At 37.4% G+C, this 14,100-nt stretch overlaps 1 protein-coding gene across 10 annotated transcripts in view; it reads left to right on the plus strand.

Annotated features, from left to right (window-relative positions):
* Positions 1 to 14,100, plus strand: part of LOC110462155 (nucleolysin TIAR-like) — a 290,371-nt gene that overhangs the window by 216,577 nt on the left and 59,694 nt on the right. For all 10 annotated transcript variants that reach the window (XR_002464240.1, XR_002464241.1, XR_002464243.1 and 7 more), the window contains one exon: positions 12,742 to 12,799. Coding sequence is in view for 3 of the 10 variants with exons in the window: in XM_021516014.1 (XP_021371689.1) it covers positions 12,742 to 12,799 (58 nt within the window). In the remaining 7 variants the exon portion in view is untranslated. The remainder of the gene's footprint in view (positions 1 to 12,741; positions 12,800 to 14,100) is intronic.

Below are 14,100 nucleotides of genomic sequence, written 5' to 3' on the forward strand. Positions count from 1 at the left end.
AACTAAACCCAGACGCTGCTTCTCCAGATTTAAGCATGCTCCTGAAAATCATTCCACGGATAGCGTGGATACTTTAGAAACTGTATTCATTAAACACCTGGTGATATGTTAAATTGCTTTGTATATCTGGTAGTTTTCTAAGATTTTAAATGAAATCAATTCAGTCATTGAATTATAAAATTCTCCTAGATTTCTATTTAACTCGAGCATACTTTAAGAATCAACCATTCCTCCAATGTGAATAAATCAATTTCGGAACAATTGGGTTATTGAATGAATTGGAATGCGAACTCAACAACTCGACACATTCACGGCCAGATTGCCATTCTTGACATTTCGATGCCAAGATTTTAAAATAAGACTTTTATCCCAAATCATTATAAAAAAGTTCTTTCATGTCTTGAATTTTTATTCAGATTTTCATTTTTGGAATCCGAAAGTTCCTTGATTTTGCATTTTCTGTAATCTGTTTAGTAAACTCTGGTGAAGATTAGCGGCTAAAAAGCTGACAATTCTTTTGGAATGGGAGACCTGTTCTGGGCTGTGGACTTTCAGCTTTAAGATGCATATAAATAATGATACAGCCAAGTTAAGATTTCTGGCAACAAATGTACAATCTCTGTCAATCAAAACTTTAAAGAATTGATTTCTTCTGACTACTCGGGGAAAACCAAGACTTTGTTGAATTACCGTGCCCAAAACAAATAGAAATAACTACCACTTGGTAGTGTTTGTTTACAGAATTTATTTAGGAGAGAAAAATGAGGGTTTTTTATTCCTGTCAAGTAAATATAGAAAGTAGCGGTATTTGTTTTATGTTTTGAGCATATATGATGTGGAAATTAACCAAAATCTCCTTAACTGTAATTTTGTTCATCGTAATAAGTGATAGATCGAGATCATTTATCAAAAAATAAATAAATCATTATAAATAATATCATTGGTTTATTTTTGAAGTGGAAATGTTATTGTAACATGTCTTTTCCTTGGATTTTTGGTAACATGTAGCCTTTGATTTAAACATGTTGGATTGCCTGTATTAATTAGCAATGGGATTGGGCAAAGGTTGAATGACTTGTATGAAGCCCTTTCCCTAGCCTTCTCCCTAGATGCTTTGGTGTTGGCCTAGAACAAAGAAACTGTCTGGGCATTCAGTGTTGGTGTGTTTTCTCTCAGCAAAGGTGTTCTGAAAATATCACACTTGTATGAAATTATTCTTTCTGTAATAATACAATTATCATGGATACCTATTTGAAAATATCACAGGAATGCACAAAAGGATCAGGTCTCTTATGGATTTCTTTGGGTGGTCGGGTGGTGCTGAGGATAACACACTCACCTTTCACCAAGGGATTGGTGTTTGATTCCCGATCGGACGTGATAAGGTATGGTGTCATCTGCCCTACCAGGTGGGTTTTCTCTCGGTACTCTGGTTTGCTTCTGCATTAAGACTCCCAGCGTGCTGGCATCTGGGCCAACAAGAGTGATTAAAAGAAGTTAAAAAGACTGCTTTCATAATTGCTGTAAAACAAATCAAGGTTATATTTATGTATTTCTTTGACAAGTTTCTGATTTTTTTATCCAGCTTTGTTGAAATTACTTTCATTTGAAAATAATTTATATTTGATTATAACCTTCATCATTTTCATCGGGGAGATTCAGTGTGCTGGAAATTAAAAACGTGTCCCTATAGGGAAAAATTAGCATTTGAAATAACACCTTTGATAAAAAAAAATCTGAGTAAAGCATTAGAACTTAGAATATAGGATTAGTGTAGAAAATTCTAAATGGAATTTCTAAATGTATGGGTCGAAAATTGGGAGCCTCCATCCAAAATAAGGTGAAATCATAAGTGTAGCATTTTCTCCTTGTATTGTTGGAGGATTTGGCCGATAGATTCAATGGATTATAACGCTGGTTTTTGTCACCTGTTGTCACCTGTACAGGTAAGCTGGACATGGTATCTTCGTCTGACCAGCAAAAGTTCGCTAAACTGAAGAGATATTCTGATACAATACTGTGTTGGTATTCTGGAAATAATAGTTTCATGCCGTTCGCATGCTGTCTGGAACCTGGTAAATAGTTACTTTGCCTGCGACTCGGGTTGTTCATTCATTACATTTGTGTATCAGCCACATTCTGGTGGTGACACCAGAGTTTGTATAACACATTGAACCTGCAGGCAGGTTGCATGGTTGTTCCACATATAGACAGCATTCTTTTGTGTAGGTGTGTTGATGTTGGCTTGTATCGGTTATTTTTGTAACGCCGGTTTTGTATTACGTACATTAACTTTTGTACTTTAGGTGTATCCATATATTTGCACCATGCAATGTGTCAGTTTTGGAACATATTACACTTCTGATAGCAAAGGAATATTGGGAATGTACGTTATTTGTTTAATTTAAATCTTTATTTGTTTAACGCCAGAATTGCAAACAGCCAATGACTACACATTGCTTTCCTCCTAATAAACACCTATTAGAATAAAGATTTTTTTTTTTGTCTACAAATATTAATGAATTGGTATTTATATAAAGGAGTTTGTAAGGTGATCGAGTCTACAGATTTATTTTGTCTACAAATATTAATGAATTGGTATTTATAAAAAGGAGTTGTAAGGTGATCGAGTCGCAGTAAGCTTGGGAGCTGTAGGCGGGAGCTACGAGGTAAGACATGGTATAACACTAGGGTATTGTAACATGGTTAGCTCACTATCCATACCCAAGGCTATTACAGCCGTACCTAAAACCGTAACTTTACACACATATCAGTAATAACAAATATTGATTCCATGTTTCTATGGTTATAGTACAGTTTGACTACACAAATATGCGTCAAATTTCATCCAGGGGGGAAGATGTTTGATGTACGAGTATTCTAGCTGTATCTGAGGATCGGGCAGATTTAAGTATAGTTGTGCGTAGTAGGTGGTAAGATGGATTGTACGACACCAAGGTAACCAGAAATGTCACGCCCCGTAGCTACAGTACACCGCTTCCAAACTTTTGGGAGAGAGCGAGATTTTATGGACAATATGTCGGCATACATAATATGTTAAAAGCTCAAGCAATCATAGATATTGCACTTTTGAGTCCACAGGAGAGTGCACAAGCCTTGCGTTGATCTACTGTGGATTGCAGTTGATGTATTTCCCTTTCAATTTTTAAAACTATATACACTTTATTAAATATCAAAATAATTTTATCTGCATTTTATCTGTATATTATATATCACAAAATATGTCATTGTTTTTTGGGCATTTTCATTGTTTTTGGGGCTTTTTTTTTTTTTTAGATTCAATATAAATGTGCGAAAACTTTAAAATAAATGAGTTTGTGTAAAGCTTTTTATCAATGAAGTAGATGAAGGTTTATTATTTTTTTTCACAGGCAAGTCGAAATAAAATGGACTTGTGTAGATAAAAGATTTTAGTTGGAAAAATCCAATTTCGGTAAAAGATTCTGGACTGTATCAGTGTGTTTTCCATGCCCATAGGGTCAACAGTGTGAAACATTTGTATTTATTTGTACCTTATCCTGTCCAACTTGACAAACACCAAAATATATCAGATGTAATGCACGAGATATCATTTGGTGGAGGTGTTGCCCATCTTTGTTTTACGAGATATGTAAATGTTTATACAGAAATGTTTTATGCAATATCTTCTTCTTACTGTTTACTCAATCAATAGACAACTATTTCAACGGACGCTGTCTGACGGATTTCTTTTCGTGTCTATCTGCGACCGACTGCCCCGTTGACTGACAAACTAAGGCCTAGTCTGATATTATCTCCTGTTAAACACGACAGCTTGCTCATCTTCTACCAATGCTAACAATGTCTGTAAGATTTTCGCATGCTACACAATTAATATGCATTTTTTGATATGGTTATAAACAGCCGCATATGCAGACGGACAATATCATTCTTTGATTGCAGAAATGCGTGTTAACTTATAAGTGAGTTGACATTTAAGATACAACACAGACCCAACCTGGCGGGATGGTATAAAGGGTTGCATGACTATGGGTCTTTAGTAGTGTATTCTGGGAAATTTTTGCTGCGGCTTATAATCTTCGCCTTTTTGGGGGTCATACTGACGGTTAATTTATCATTACAGCGAACACCAGTAAACAACATAATATGCATAGTCATTAAAAGTTAAGAAAGTTAGAAAACAAAAAGAGGTACATGTACTGATAGATAACGCAGGCAATTGGGACACCGATATTGTCTCATAGAAATATTATTTCAAGCAAGCAATTTTCTAACAGTATTGAATTATATGAAGACAGAAATGTTTGAATAAAATTTCTGAGCATTTCTGTGTCATTGTTTTAGGTTTTGACCAATCAAATTCAAGGACATCAGACAATAAATGTAATTTGTAAAATGACAAGGGCAGAAATTCAACACGCCTGCTTTTAGTGATGATGTGTTATTCTGTTGAAGACCACTCAAGCTAGGGGATAGATGTTTTGAAATAAATGATTTCTACAGTGGAAGCATTTAATTAACTATAAGGCTTTCAAGCGAATTCTACCATTAATGCTGTTATCGTCAAAATTCCATCTAGTATCATTGGGTATTATTGAAGAAACTAATATTCTAAATAGCAGAAGTAGCTGATTACCTCAAATTTTATGAACAATTTTAACAGCAATTCAATGAAGGCAGTGTTGGACCAATCTCACTCTTGGATGGTTACCATGGAGTTTCTGTGCGCAAACATTCACATTTTAAGATAGAAAATTTGGTTATCAAATTCAATTCTCAACAACTTTGGTAAAAAATCCAGAGTTTTATTCCATGAAATCAGACTCGATATTCCAGTTCAGAGGAAAAGACAAAAGGGGCCAAGGAAATGGTCTTTGTCATCATGGTGATACAAACATTCTACCGAGAGAGGTTTTATTCCTCCTATCGAATTGTTCACAGAAGTAGAGAAAATAAAATAAAACGTTGCCGAGTTACAACACATTGATAGAATTGTAACCTTATCAGCCCCATCAGAAATACATTCGGCTTCCTTCGGCGCAGGACCCCCAGGGCATACATTCTCCAGAAACAGTTGTGGCAATGCAATTGTAAAAAACACTATCTCCAAATTCGCTTCCACTGATTTTATTAACATGCCATTTTATTGAAATATATGTTGAAAGTTTCATGAAAACAATTCATTATGATGTGCTTAGATTAATTTGGATCGTCAATTTTTTTTTTAAAAAATCAGTCGTTTTATTATATACAATAACTGCCTGCTTCAGTCTTGCATGATAGTGTCAAGTTTGTTCCTACAGTTATTTTGTGTGTATTGACACCAATGTTGTAAGTCGCCCTACGTTAATATCGTACCCAGTGACACAAGCCTCTCATTGACCATGATAGTGACAAGTTGGTTCCTACACTTATTTTGTGTGTATTGACACCAATGTTGTAACTCGCCCTACGTTAATATCGAACCCAGTGATACAAGCCTCTCGGTGACCATGATAGTGTGAAGTTTGTTCCTACAGTTATTTAGTGTGTATTGACACCAATGTTGTAACTCGCCCTACGTTAATATCGTTCCCAGTGATACAAACCTCTCGGCGACCATGATAGTGTCAAATTTGTTCCTACAGTATTTTGTGGGTATTAACACCAATGTTTTAAGTCGCCCTACGTTGAGATCGTACCCAGTGATACAACCCTCTCGGTGACCATGATAGTATCAAGTTTGTTCCTACCGTTATTTTGTGTGTATTAATTAACACCAATGTTTTAAGTCGCCCTACGTTGAGATCGTACCCAGTGATGCAAACCTCTCGGTGAACATGATATTGTCAAGTTTGTTCCCACAGTTATTTTGTGTGTATTAACACCAATGTTGTAAGTCACCTTACATTAATATTGTACCCAGTGATACAAGCCTCTCGGTGACCATGATTTCAGACTATTCTCCCTTTGATTTTGTTTAACTCTTTGAATCAAGTGTTTCTATGATGATGTTTCATTCCGTGATAAGTTTTTCATTCTTTGATGCCAGCATTTCTGTGATGATGTTTCATTCTTTGAAGCCAGCATCTCCGTGATAGTTATCCGCTATCCGCGACGAGCTTTTTTTCTTGACCGTCATATTGCTTCTCAAGTTAAAATTTAGACACATATACAAATGTTCGATAAAGGATGATTTAATGCTAGTTAGTTGATTAATGTTTTCAATGAGAGAAAAAAAAATGAATGTGATTCTGGGAGAAAAGAATACAAAGCTGCTAATTATTTCAGATATGTAAGATAGGGAGCAAGCTTGTACAACCAGACAGTGTAGTGATACCGTCACCAGCCCTGTCAGTAAAAACACCCCTGACGCAATCCACACCAAGTGAAGTGAAGACAACCAATCTTTGGCTTTTTGGTTAAGTTGCTATTCAGGCGATGTTAAAAAAAAAAATAGTGCAGTTTTGAAATAGCTAGAAGCCGGCTTTATCTGGAAATAGTATTTTATGTAGAAAGACACCAGCCTTGGCAGTGTTCGGCAATATTCAAATGCAATTTTTTGTTTTTGTTTTTTGTGGGTGTTCTTTTCATGCGAGGGTAGTATCATCTAGATGGCGTTTGATATGAGTGTATTGTCATTTAAGACAAGTTTTGAATCCGGCAAAGGTGTCCTCAATGGTCTTTGAAGCAATTGGATGGTAAGGAGGTATGAATCAATGCCTATCAGTGCTGATCAGTCCCTCCCTGAGCACAGATAATGAAGACGGATGACAACGCTTTCACTTTCCTCGTGACATTGGAAGTGGTTGTAACAGATTGATCTGGTAAAACGCCTGATTATGGCAGCAGGCGAGTGGCTACATGGAGGGCTAATCGTATCTGGTGCAGCTACTCAGTATTAGTGGCATGTTCAACTCAACCTGGGTCTCGGTGCTTCCCGTGAATATAAAGCGAACAATTTCACCGCCAAGTCGCAATGCTCTTCCAAATTACAGGGGTACTAAAAAACCATTGAAATTCCACTGCCGGTGTGCATGGCAGACTGGCAGAGATATTTGTGATTGTCACATACTCGAAAAAATTGCTCAAGTCTGGCAGACGCTTCGATGGTGATCATGTCCTGATAAGTTATCGGGATACAGCTGATTAGGTGAAACGTAACCGTTTTTTTATTATCTCCAATTTTCACATCAGAATATGGGTGTTGGGTTTGAGTCTGGTGGCTGATAGAAAGTAATGTACCTGTTTTCTGTTAGGACCATACATAGTAATTGGTGGTCCCACCTACCTAAGGCAATAACAAGATTGAGCAGGAGCATCGCCCTTCTTGTTCAATCTAAGATTTGCAGATGACTGAATGTATCTAAACTGTATAAGTAAGGAGTGTCAATTAAGACATCCCCGATATTGTAAGGAGTAAATTGAGGAAAAACAGATTGAGTTTAATGTTGCATGTTTTGAAAAATGGATTTCTCTGAAATTGAGGAAACATAGATTGGGTTAAACCGAAGTTGTAGAATTTGATTCGCTTTCGTGTTATTTGTGTAAGGCACTGGAATGGACTTTCGTTATTTTTGTCTTGAAAGTGTTATTAAATCATGCTGAATGTTTCTAGTTGTCAAGGTAATGTTTTTGATTAGACGCTTAATGTTAATCAAAACAAAATCTTGTTAGCTCTAAAATTGAATGTCGAGTTTATTGTATACAAGTTGAACAGGTTGGGATGAATGTTTGGCGATACTGTTTCAACAAAAATAGAAACCTGGATTGATAAATTTTTTTATTTATTTTTTATTGAAATGATAGAGCAGCTTTCTGCAAAAGGCGATTAGATGTAGTCATGGAATGGCAGCAAAAACACAAAGGGCAGGTGAACTTGTGACCTAGATTTTTGATGTGTATTTTGATGTGCATTTTGTACGGATTTTGATGAATTCTCAATGACACAATTGACAGACATATAGATTTGTCTGTCTGTGGTGTAAGAGTCACAAAGGTAATTTGACCGAGAGTGCATATTTCTCATCGTCACAAAAAAATGGTCAGGGAAAGGGAATGTCGAGAACTGTTTCAAAAAGCATGCGTCTCCCGTGTGAGTGGTGTGAAAGTGAGGACTATGTAGCTCAATGGATAGTTAGATTTGATATAATACTTCTCCACTCTCTTCCCAATCCATCAGGCCCGACCAGGCCGCGCGGCCGACTACTGTTAGCTTGGGAGTGATGAGTCAAAGATGACCCACTCAAAAAGTACCTAATTTACCAAATTACTATTAATTGGAAAAAAAAAATATGAAAAATTAAGTGTGACATTTGATTATTTTGGTATTGCATCATTCATCCTGTGAATGACATTGGAAAAAATTTGGAAAAAAAAAATGTTTTAATCTTCTAACTTTTGGGAATGTAAAATTTAGCTCCGTAAATGTTTGCATAATAATATTGTGGAAGTGTTCAAAATTAAAGAAACAGTCACTTGATAGCTCTATTGAAGATTTTTAATTTCAATGGATTTTGGGACCAAAAAAGGCCCAAACTATATATCGTCCTCTTTGGTGGTTTTTTCATGTTACCATAGAAACGAGTTTCAAAATCTTAAGTCAGGGAAGACATTGTCAATATTTTGTCGTTTTTGAAATATGTGTATTATTTTTTTTTCATTTTTTTTTTTTTTCAAAATAACCTGTGTTTGGTTTTCCATTCAATATAAGGGCACAGAGAACATTACTGACACTATTTTCTTGTTTATTTTCAATCTGTAATTATTGTTGGATAAAAAATACATATCAAAGATACATATTTACCTATTATGTTTCTGTAGACATTTGTACTTTTCAGTTCCAAAATAGAAAATAGTCATGTGTCTTCCTAAAATGCTTAGAGTTTCCAAACTTCACCAACAGTGAACTGAATCGGAGACACGCACAGTCGTAAGATGACCACACTTGTGTTTACACAGGCCGATGGCCTCAAACTAGATTAGACCTCGGCCTCATCAACCACAATGACAGATGTCTTTGTTCTCCCCTCGTTAATGTCTCACAGGCCCCGCAGTCTCCGGCCAAACCTAGTCACTCATGTCAAAAAAAAGGTAAAACTAATATTTCACATGATTGTCCTATATTTAATATACATGCGAAGACTTTCGTAACAATTTTCAAGTATCGACTTCTTCATGAGTTTTGCGATTAATTCAATATATTCACCGTTTGTCCTTCACATCGGTAGAAACGCAAATCAAGTCAATCATTGTAACAATTTGTGTCAGTTTCTACTTGAAAAGGTACCAAGCAATATATCAGTTGTTTGTCCATTTGATCGAAATCTGCATTGTTAGTACAAGGGCTTGAAAGCATGTCCTTATTAATAGCAAGCTTGAATCTGGATAACAAATACGGAAAAGACTGAAGCAAGTTTCCAAATGTGTTCCTTCACTGAAATCTGTACCGTAAAGGATTTTAGCAGTTTATAGATAACAATCTTTTCATAATTACTGGTAATGACTTTTTTTGTGATCTCCATGATCAAAGAGGCAGAGTAGCATCAATCATGTACATGTATATGAAGTATCAATGACCATTCTATGACCAAATATGACCATTACCATGTCTGTGATCAAAACTTACATTAAATGTACGTGATCTGAGCTGACCTGTAGCTGTCTGGTCCGAGCCGAGATATCTGATCAGAGATGACCTATCTCAGATCATAACTGACCTGTCTGTGATGAGAAATGATCTATCTTTGATCAGAACTGACCTGTCTGTGATAAGAAATGATCTATCTTTGATCAGAACTGACCTATCTGTGATCAGAACTGACCTGTCTGTGATCAGCAATGACCGATCTTAGATCATAACTGACCTGTCTGATCAGAACTAACCTGTCTGTGATCAGAACTGACCTATCTCAGATCATAACTGACCTGTCTGTGATGAGAAATGATCTATCTTTGATCAGAACTGACCTATCTGTGATCAGAACTGACCTGTCTGTGATCAGAAATGACCGATCTTAGATCATAACTGACCTGTCTGTGATCAGAGAACCAAATCTAACTATAGTGACCTATGTTTAAATATCTTTCTTTACATGATTTAAGAGAGTTGTGTGTGATCACTCCCTGTAAAATACAGAGATGACAGCCCAAAAATTAAGGAGCCTGGTTGATGATACCCTTGCGAGTCTTACCTCGAAATCTTCGGCAGATCACAAGGCACTAAGGAAAGAACACAAGTACCAAATACGAGGCTTGCACCAGTAAAATTGGCGGCAGAATTCATCGGGGAGCAAGTCCCTATCAATCAACAGGAACGATTTTCATGAAAGCTATTTTTAATTGCTATTATATCTTGATTCACTCGACTAATTGTTGCTTCTGGTCAAGGGGCGATGAGTTTAGGTGAGCAGATTCTCATTTAATCCTGATTTATTTCTATTTGTTTCACATGCACACCGAAAGCACAGGACAATGTATGGGATTACGGTTTCCCATGGTAGTATTAATAAAAATTATGGTAACACAATTGCATAACTTCTTGTAATTTCAAATTTGATTTTTTTTCGATTTGAAGTTCTTGGGTGAAGCTTTAGTGATGATTATTTAGGGGAACCTAGCACCTCTGTCCCTATTAATTGGTCCTTGTGTAAGATTGGCCCTGATGAACTGCCAACATCCGACATGTCGGCGGTATTCCATCACTGATTGTTAAAACATTTTTTCATGAACTGCATTTTTTAAGTTGTACATAATAATATGATGTCACTGCTCAAAATGACAAACTGTCCTTATCCTAAATATGTGTGTTTCTCTGGTTCGCGAAGCATGTCATTGATTGGGAGGGGTTGGGGGAGTGACGGCAGCCTTGCATAGGATTGGCTCGGCTTCCTATTTACTTTAAAACTGTAAAGTTGCAGACAATTTGTTTAAGAAGGGAGGGGAAATGATGACAAATGAGATTGAAAAGTTTTATGATCTCGGTGAAGACAATTACAGTGGGGTGACAAAGACTTGAAGAATTCTGATGACTAAATCCTAGTTAAGACAAGATTGAGAAGTCGGGTGTAGGAACTCTGGTTATTAGGCAATATTGAGGGGCGAGGCATCTGGTGTGAATGTCTGGGAGAATTGTAGCCAAGTAAAGAGGAGATGGAGTGTTGGGAGGGGGGACGGCAGGAGGACAGAGTGTAGGGAGGGGGGACGGCAGGAGGACAGACTGTAGGGAGAAGGGACGGCAGGAGGACAGACTGTAGGAAGATGGAGTGTTGGGAGGGGGCACGGCAGGAGGGGGGGAGGCAGGAGGACAGAGTGTTGGGAGGGAGGATGGCAGGCGGACAGAGTGTAGGGAGGGGGCACGGCAGGAGGACAGAGTGTAGGGAGGGAGGATGGCAGGCGGACAGACTGTAGGGAGGGGGACGGCAGGAGGACAGAGTGTAGGGAGGGGGGACGGCAGGAGGACACAGTGTTGGGAGGGGGAGCAGTAGGAGGACAGAGACAGTATGAGAAACCAAATTGTCCTGAAAACCAATAAAGTGTAGACAATGCTTCATGAAAGATTTAAATCCAGGGGACTTCATCCCCTGAGGTTGTCAAAATAACACGCTGTGGCGATTCGGTAATTCCTGAGGGTCCACTGGGGATTGCTGTTTAAATTGCTTCAAGTTTTAAAAGACAAGAATTGGTGTTTGGTCATTTAAAATGATCACTAAATATTGATCAGTGATTTGTCATCCTCGCTGTGCTAGATGATAACTGTCATTTTTGTATCTTAAACCCTCATACCATGACAATTTTAATGAACTTTTTGTTTTTGAATCACTCTCGTAAAACATAAAAAATATTAAGATGTCTGGGACTTGACTGGTCAATGCATCTCTAAGACAACAACAAAATCAAAAATATCTGAAACTGTCACATTTATTTACACCGTCAAAGTACAATAGAATTATGTCACCGATAACTTTGGTACAAAATCAATGTTCATATCTCAGAAAACATGTTAAAAAGAAATTACTTTTTATTAGAACAAAACAAATCACAGTAATTTTTGTTTTTTTGCAACAACTTTTCTGAAGTTTAGAATAAAAACTTACAGCAAGACAAAATGGAGATTGCAGTGATATGAGATGGGAGTGATATGAGGATCGGAGTGATACTGATTATTATCGGGGACTTGTTTGGCAACAAGTCTGTGTCAAGTCCTGAAAGACAATCTCGCTTGGTCTGCCATCAGCTTTGTCCTCGTGTTTCTGTTCGATACTATCGCTCCCACACAGCATCCATCGCCTAATGTTCGTACATCACAGCAAGTACGAGTAAGGCCAAACTGGCTGCTGCTTTTATCGTTACCTGCGTCAGGTAATCTCAGATGAAACTCACATAGGTAGGACAATTGCTGCTGGAAGCAACTGTCGGGTGCTGATTGTTTGGACGAGACTGTCATTGAGATACATACTGAGATGGGTTTCGAATTGATCAGTGGATGGTTAAGTAGTCTGTCCGTAGCTCGAATGAACATATATCAGCTCAAAAGACAGAATATAATTATATTCATTTTGTCTTATTTTACTGCTATTTTTTTTTTTTTTTTTTTTTAACAAATTCTTAATACTGCAAAAATTGTATTCCAATGAGTTTTTTTCCAGGGCTTGTGTCTGCGGTTCTGTAAAACTAACTATGCGTGCAGTAATCCTAATAGCCAGATCTCATTGATGTATCCAGGCCTAATTGATTTACTAATATTATACCATTATATTTCAGGAAATGAAGGTCAACTGGGCCACCTCTCCAAGTAATCAGCCCAAACAAGACACAAGCAGTAAGTTGACATTTTGTTTGTCTCTTTATCAACAAAAATAACATTTTCCCTTTGTCGACAGTAAATTAACATTTTCTCTGTTTCCTCTTCAACAAAAGTTTTCATTTTCTCCTTTGTCATCAGTAAGTTCAAATTTTCTTCTAGTCAAAAGATAGTTCAAATTTTCTTCTCGTCAAAAGTAAAATTTTCTTCTTCTAGTCAACAGTAAGTAAACATTTTCTTATCTTAGTGAACACTAAATGGCAGATGTCTGTTTCTTTACTACACGACTGATATGTATGACTGTTTATTTCCCTTCTCAAAAGCTGTATGTTACTGTTCCCTCATTCTCATCTCCAGCATCGATTAGTCTTGCATTTACGATTAGTATGTTGACCATTTTCTCACTCTGACCCAGATATTCTATACAAGTTCAATATCGATGTCATCTGATCCCGCTGTCGAGGGGAAGCAACCTTTCTTCTCTGCTAATCTATTGATAATTAATTACGTGTTCTGTATTGTGATCCTCATCACAATTTCTCAATGAGTCTCAGGTAGGCTCTGCTGGCCTGGTCCGAGTGTATGGGAAGTCTTTAAAGGATTTCCGTGTGATTACTACACTCGGATAGTTTCTATTGTGTACGGAGGCTTGGCTGGAGATACTGCGTATAGCCTGGCCATACATCTAGGTCTACTGACATAGAAAGTATTAGAACGGTTCAATAATGGTTGTATGTCCTCACTGCTCTCCCATCATGCCCTCGTTCCTGAACGTGTCCTTGTAGGACTTTGTTACTCCCATCATGCCCTTGTGTCCTGAACGTGTCCTTGTAGGACTTAATTACTCCCATCATGCCCTTGTGTCCTGAACGTGTCCTTGTAGGACTTTGTTACTCCCATCATGCCCTTGTGTCCTTGTAGGACTTTGTTACAACAGGTCAGACTCTGTATGCTTGACTGCCATCGAAGTCTACCAATTTAAGCCCTAAACTTAACAGCACTATAAATATAAAAAGAGAATATTTAATGTTTTGTTCCTAAAAGAATTCTTAACTTGTTTGTCTTGACTATAGGGTAAAACACTCAACCTTAATTAAGGGTTACAACACTCAAGCTAAGGGTTATAACACTCAGCCTAGACGGGTACGACACTCAAGCTAAGGGTTATAACACTCAGCCTTGATGGGTACGACACTCAAGCTAAGGGTTATAACACTCAGCCTTGATGGGTACGACACTCAAGCTAAGGGTTATAACACTCAGCCTTGATGGGTACGACACTCAAGCTAAGGGTTATAACACTCAGCCTAGACGGGGGC

The sequence above is a fragment of the Mizuhopecten yessoensis genome, unplaced genomic scaffold (genome assembly GCF_002113885.1).
Source record: "Mizuhopecten yessoensis strain PY_sf001 unplaced genomic scaffold, ASM211388v2 scaffold1429, whole genome shotgun sequence".
Classification (NCBI taxonomy): domain Eukaryota; kingdom Metazoa; phylum Mollusca; class Bivalvia; order Pectinida; family Pectinidae; genus Mizuhopecten; species Mizuhopecten yessoensis.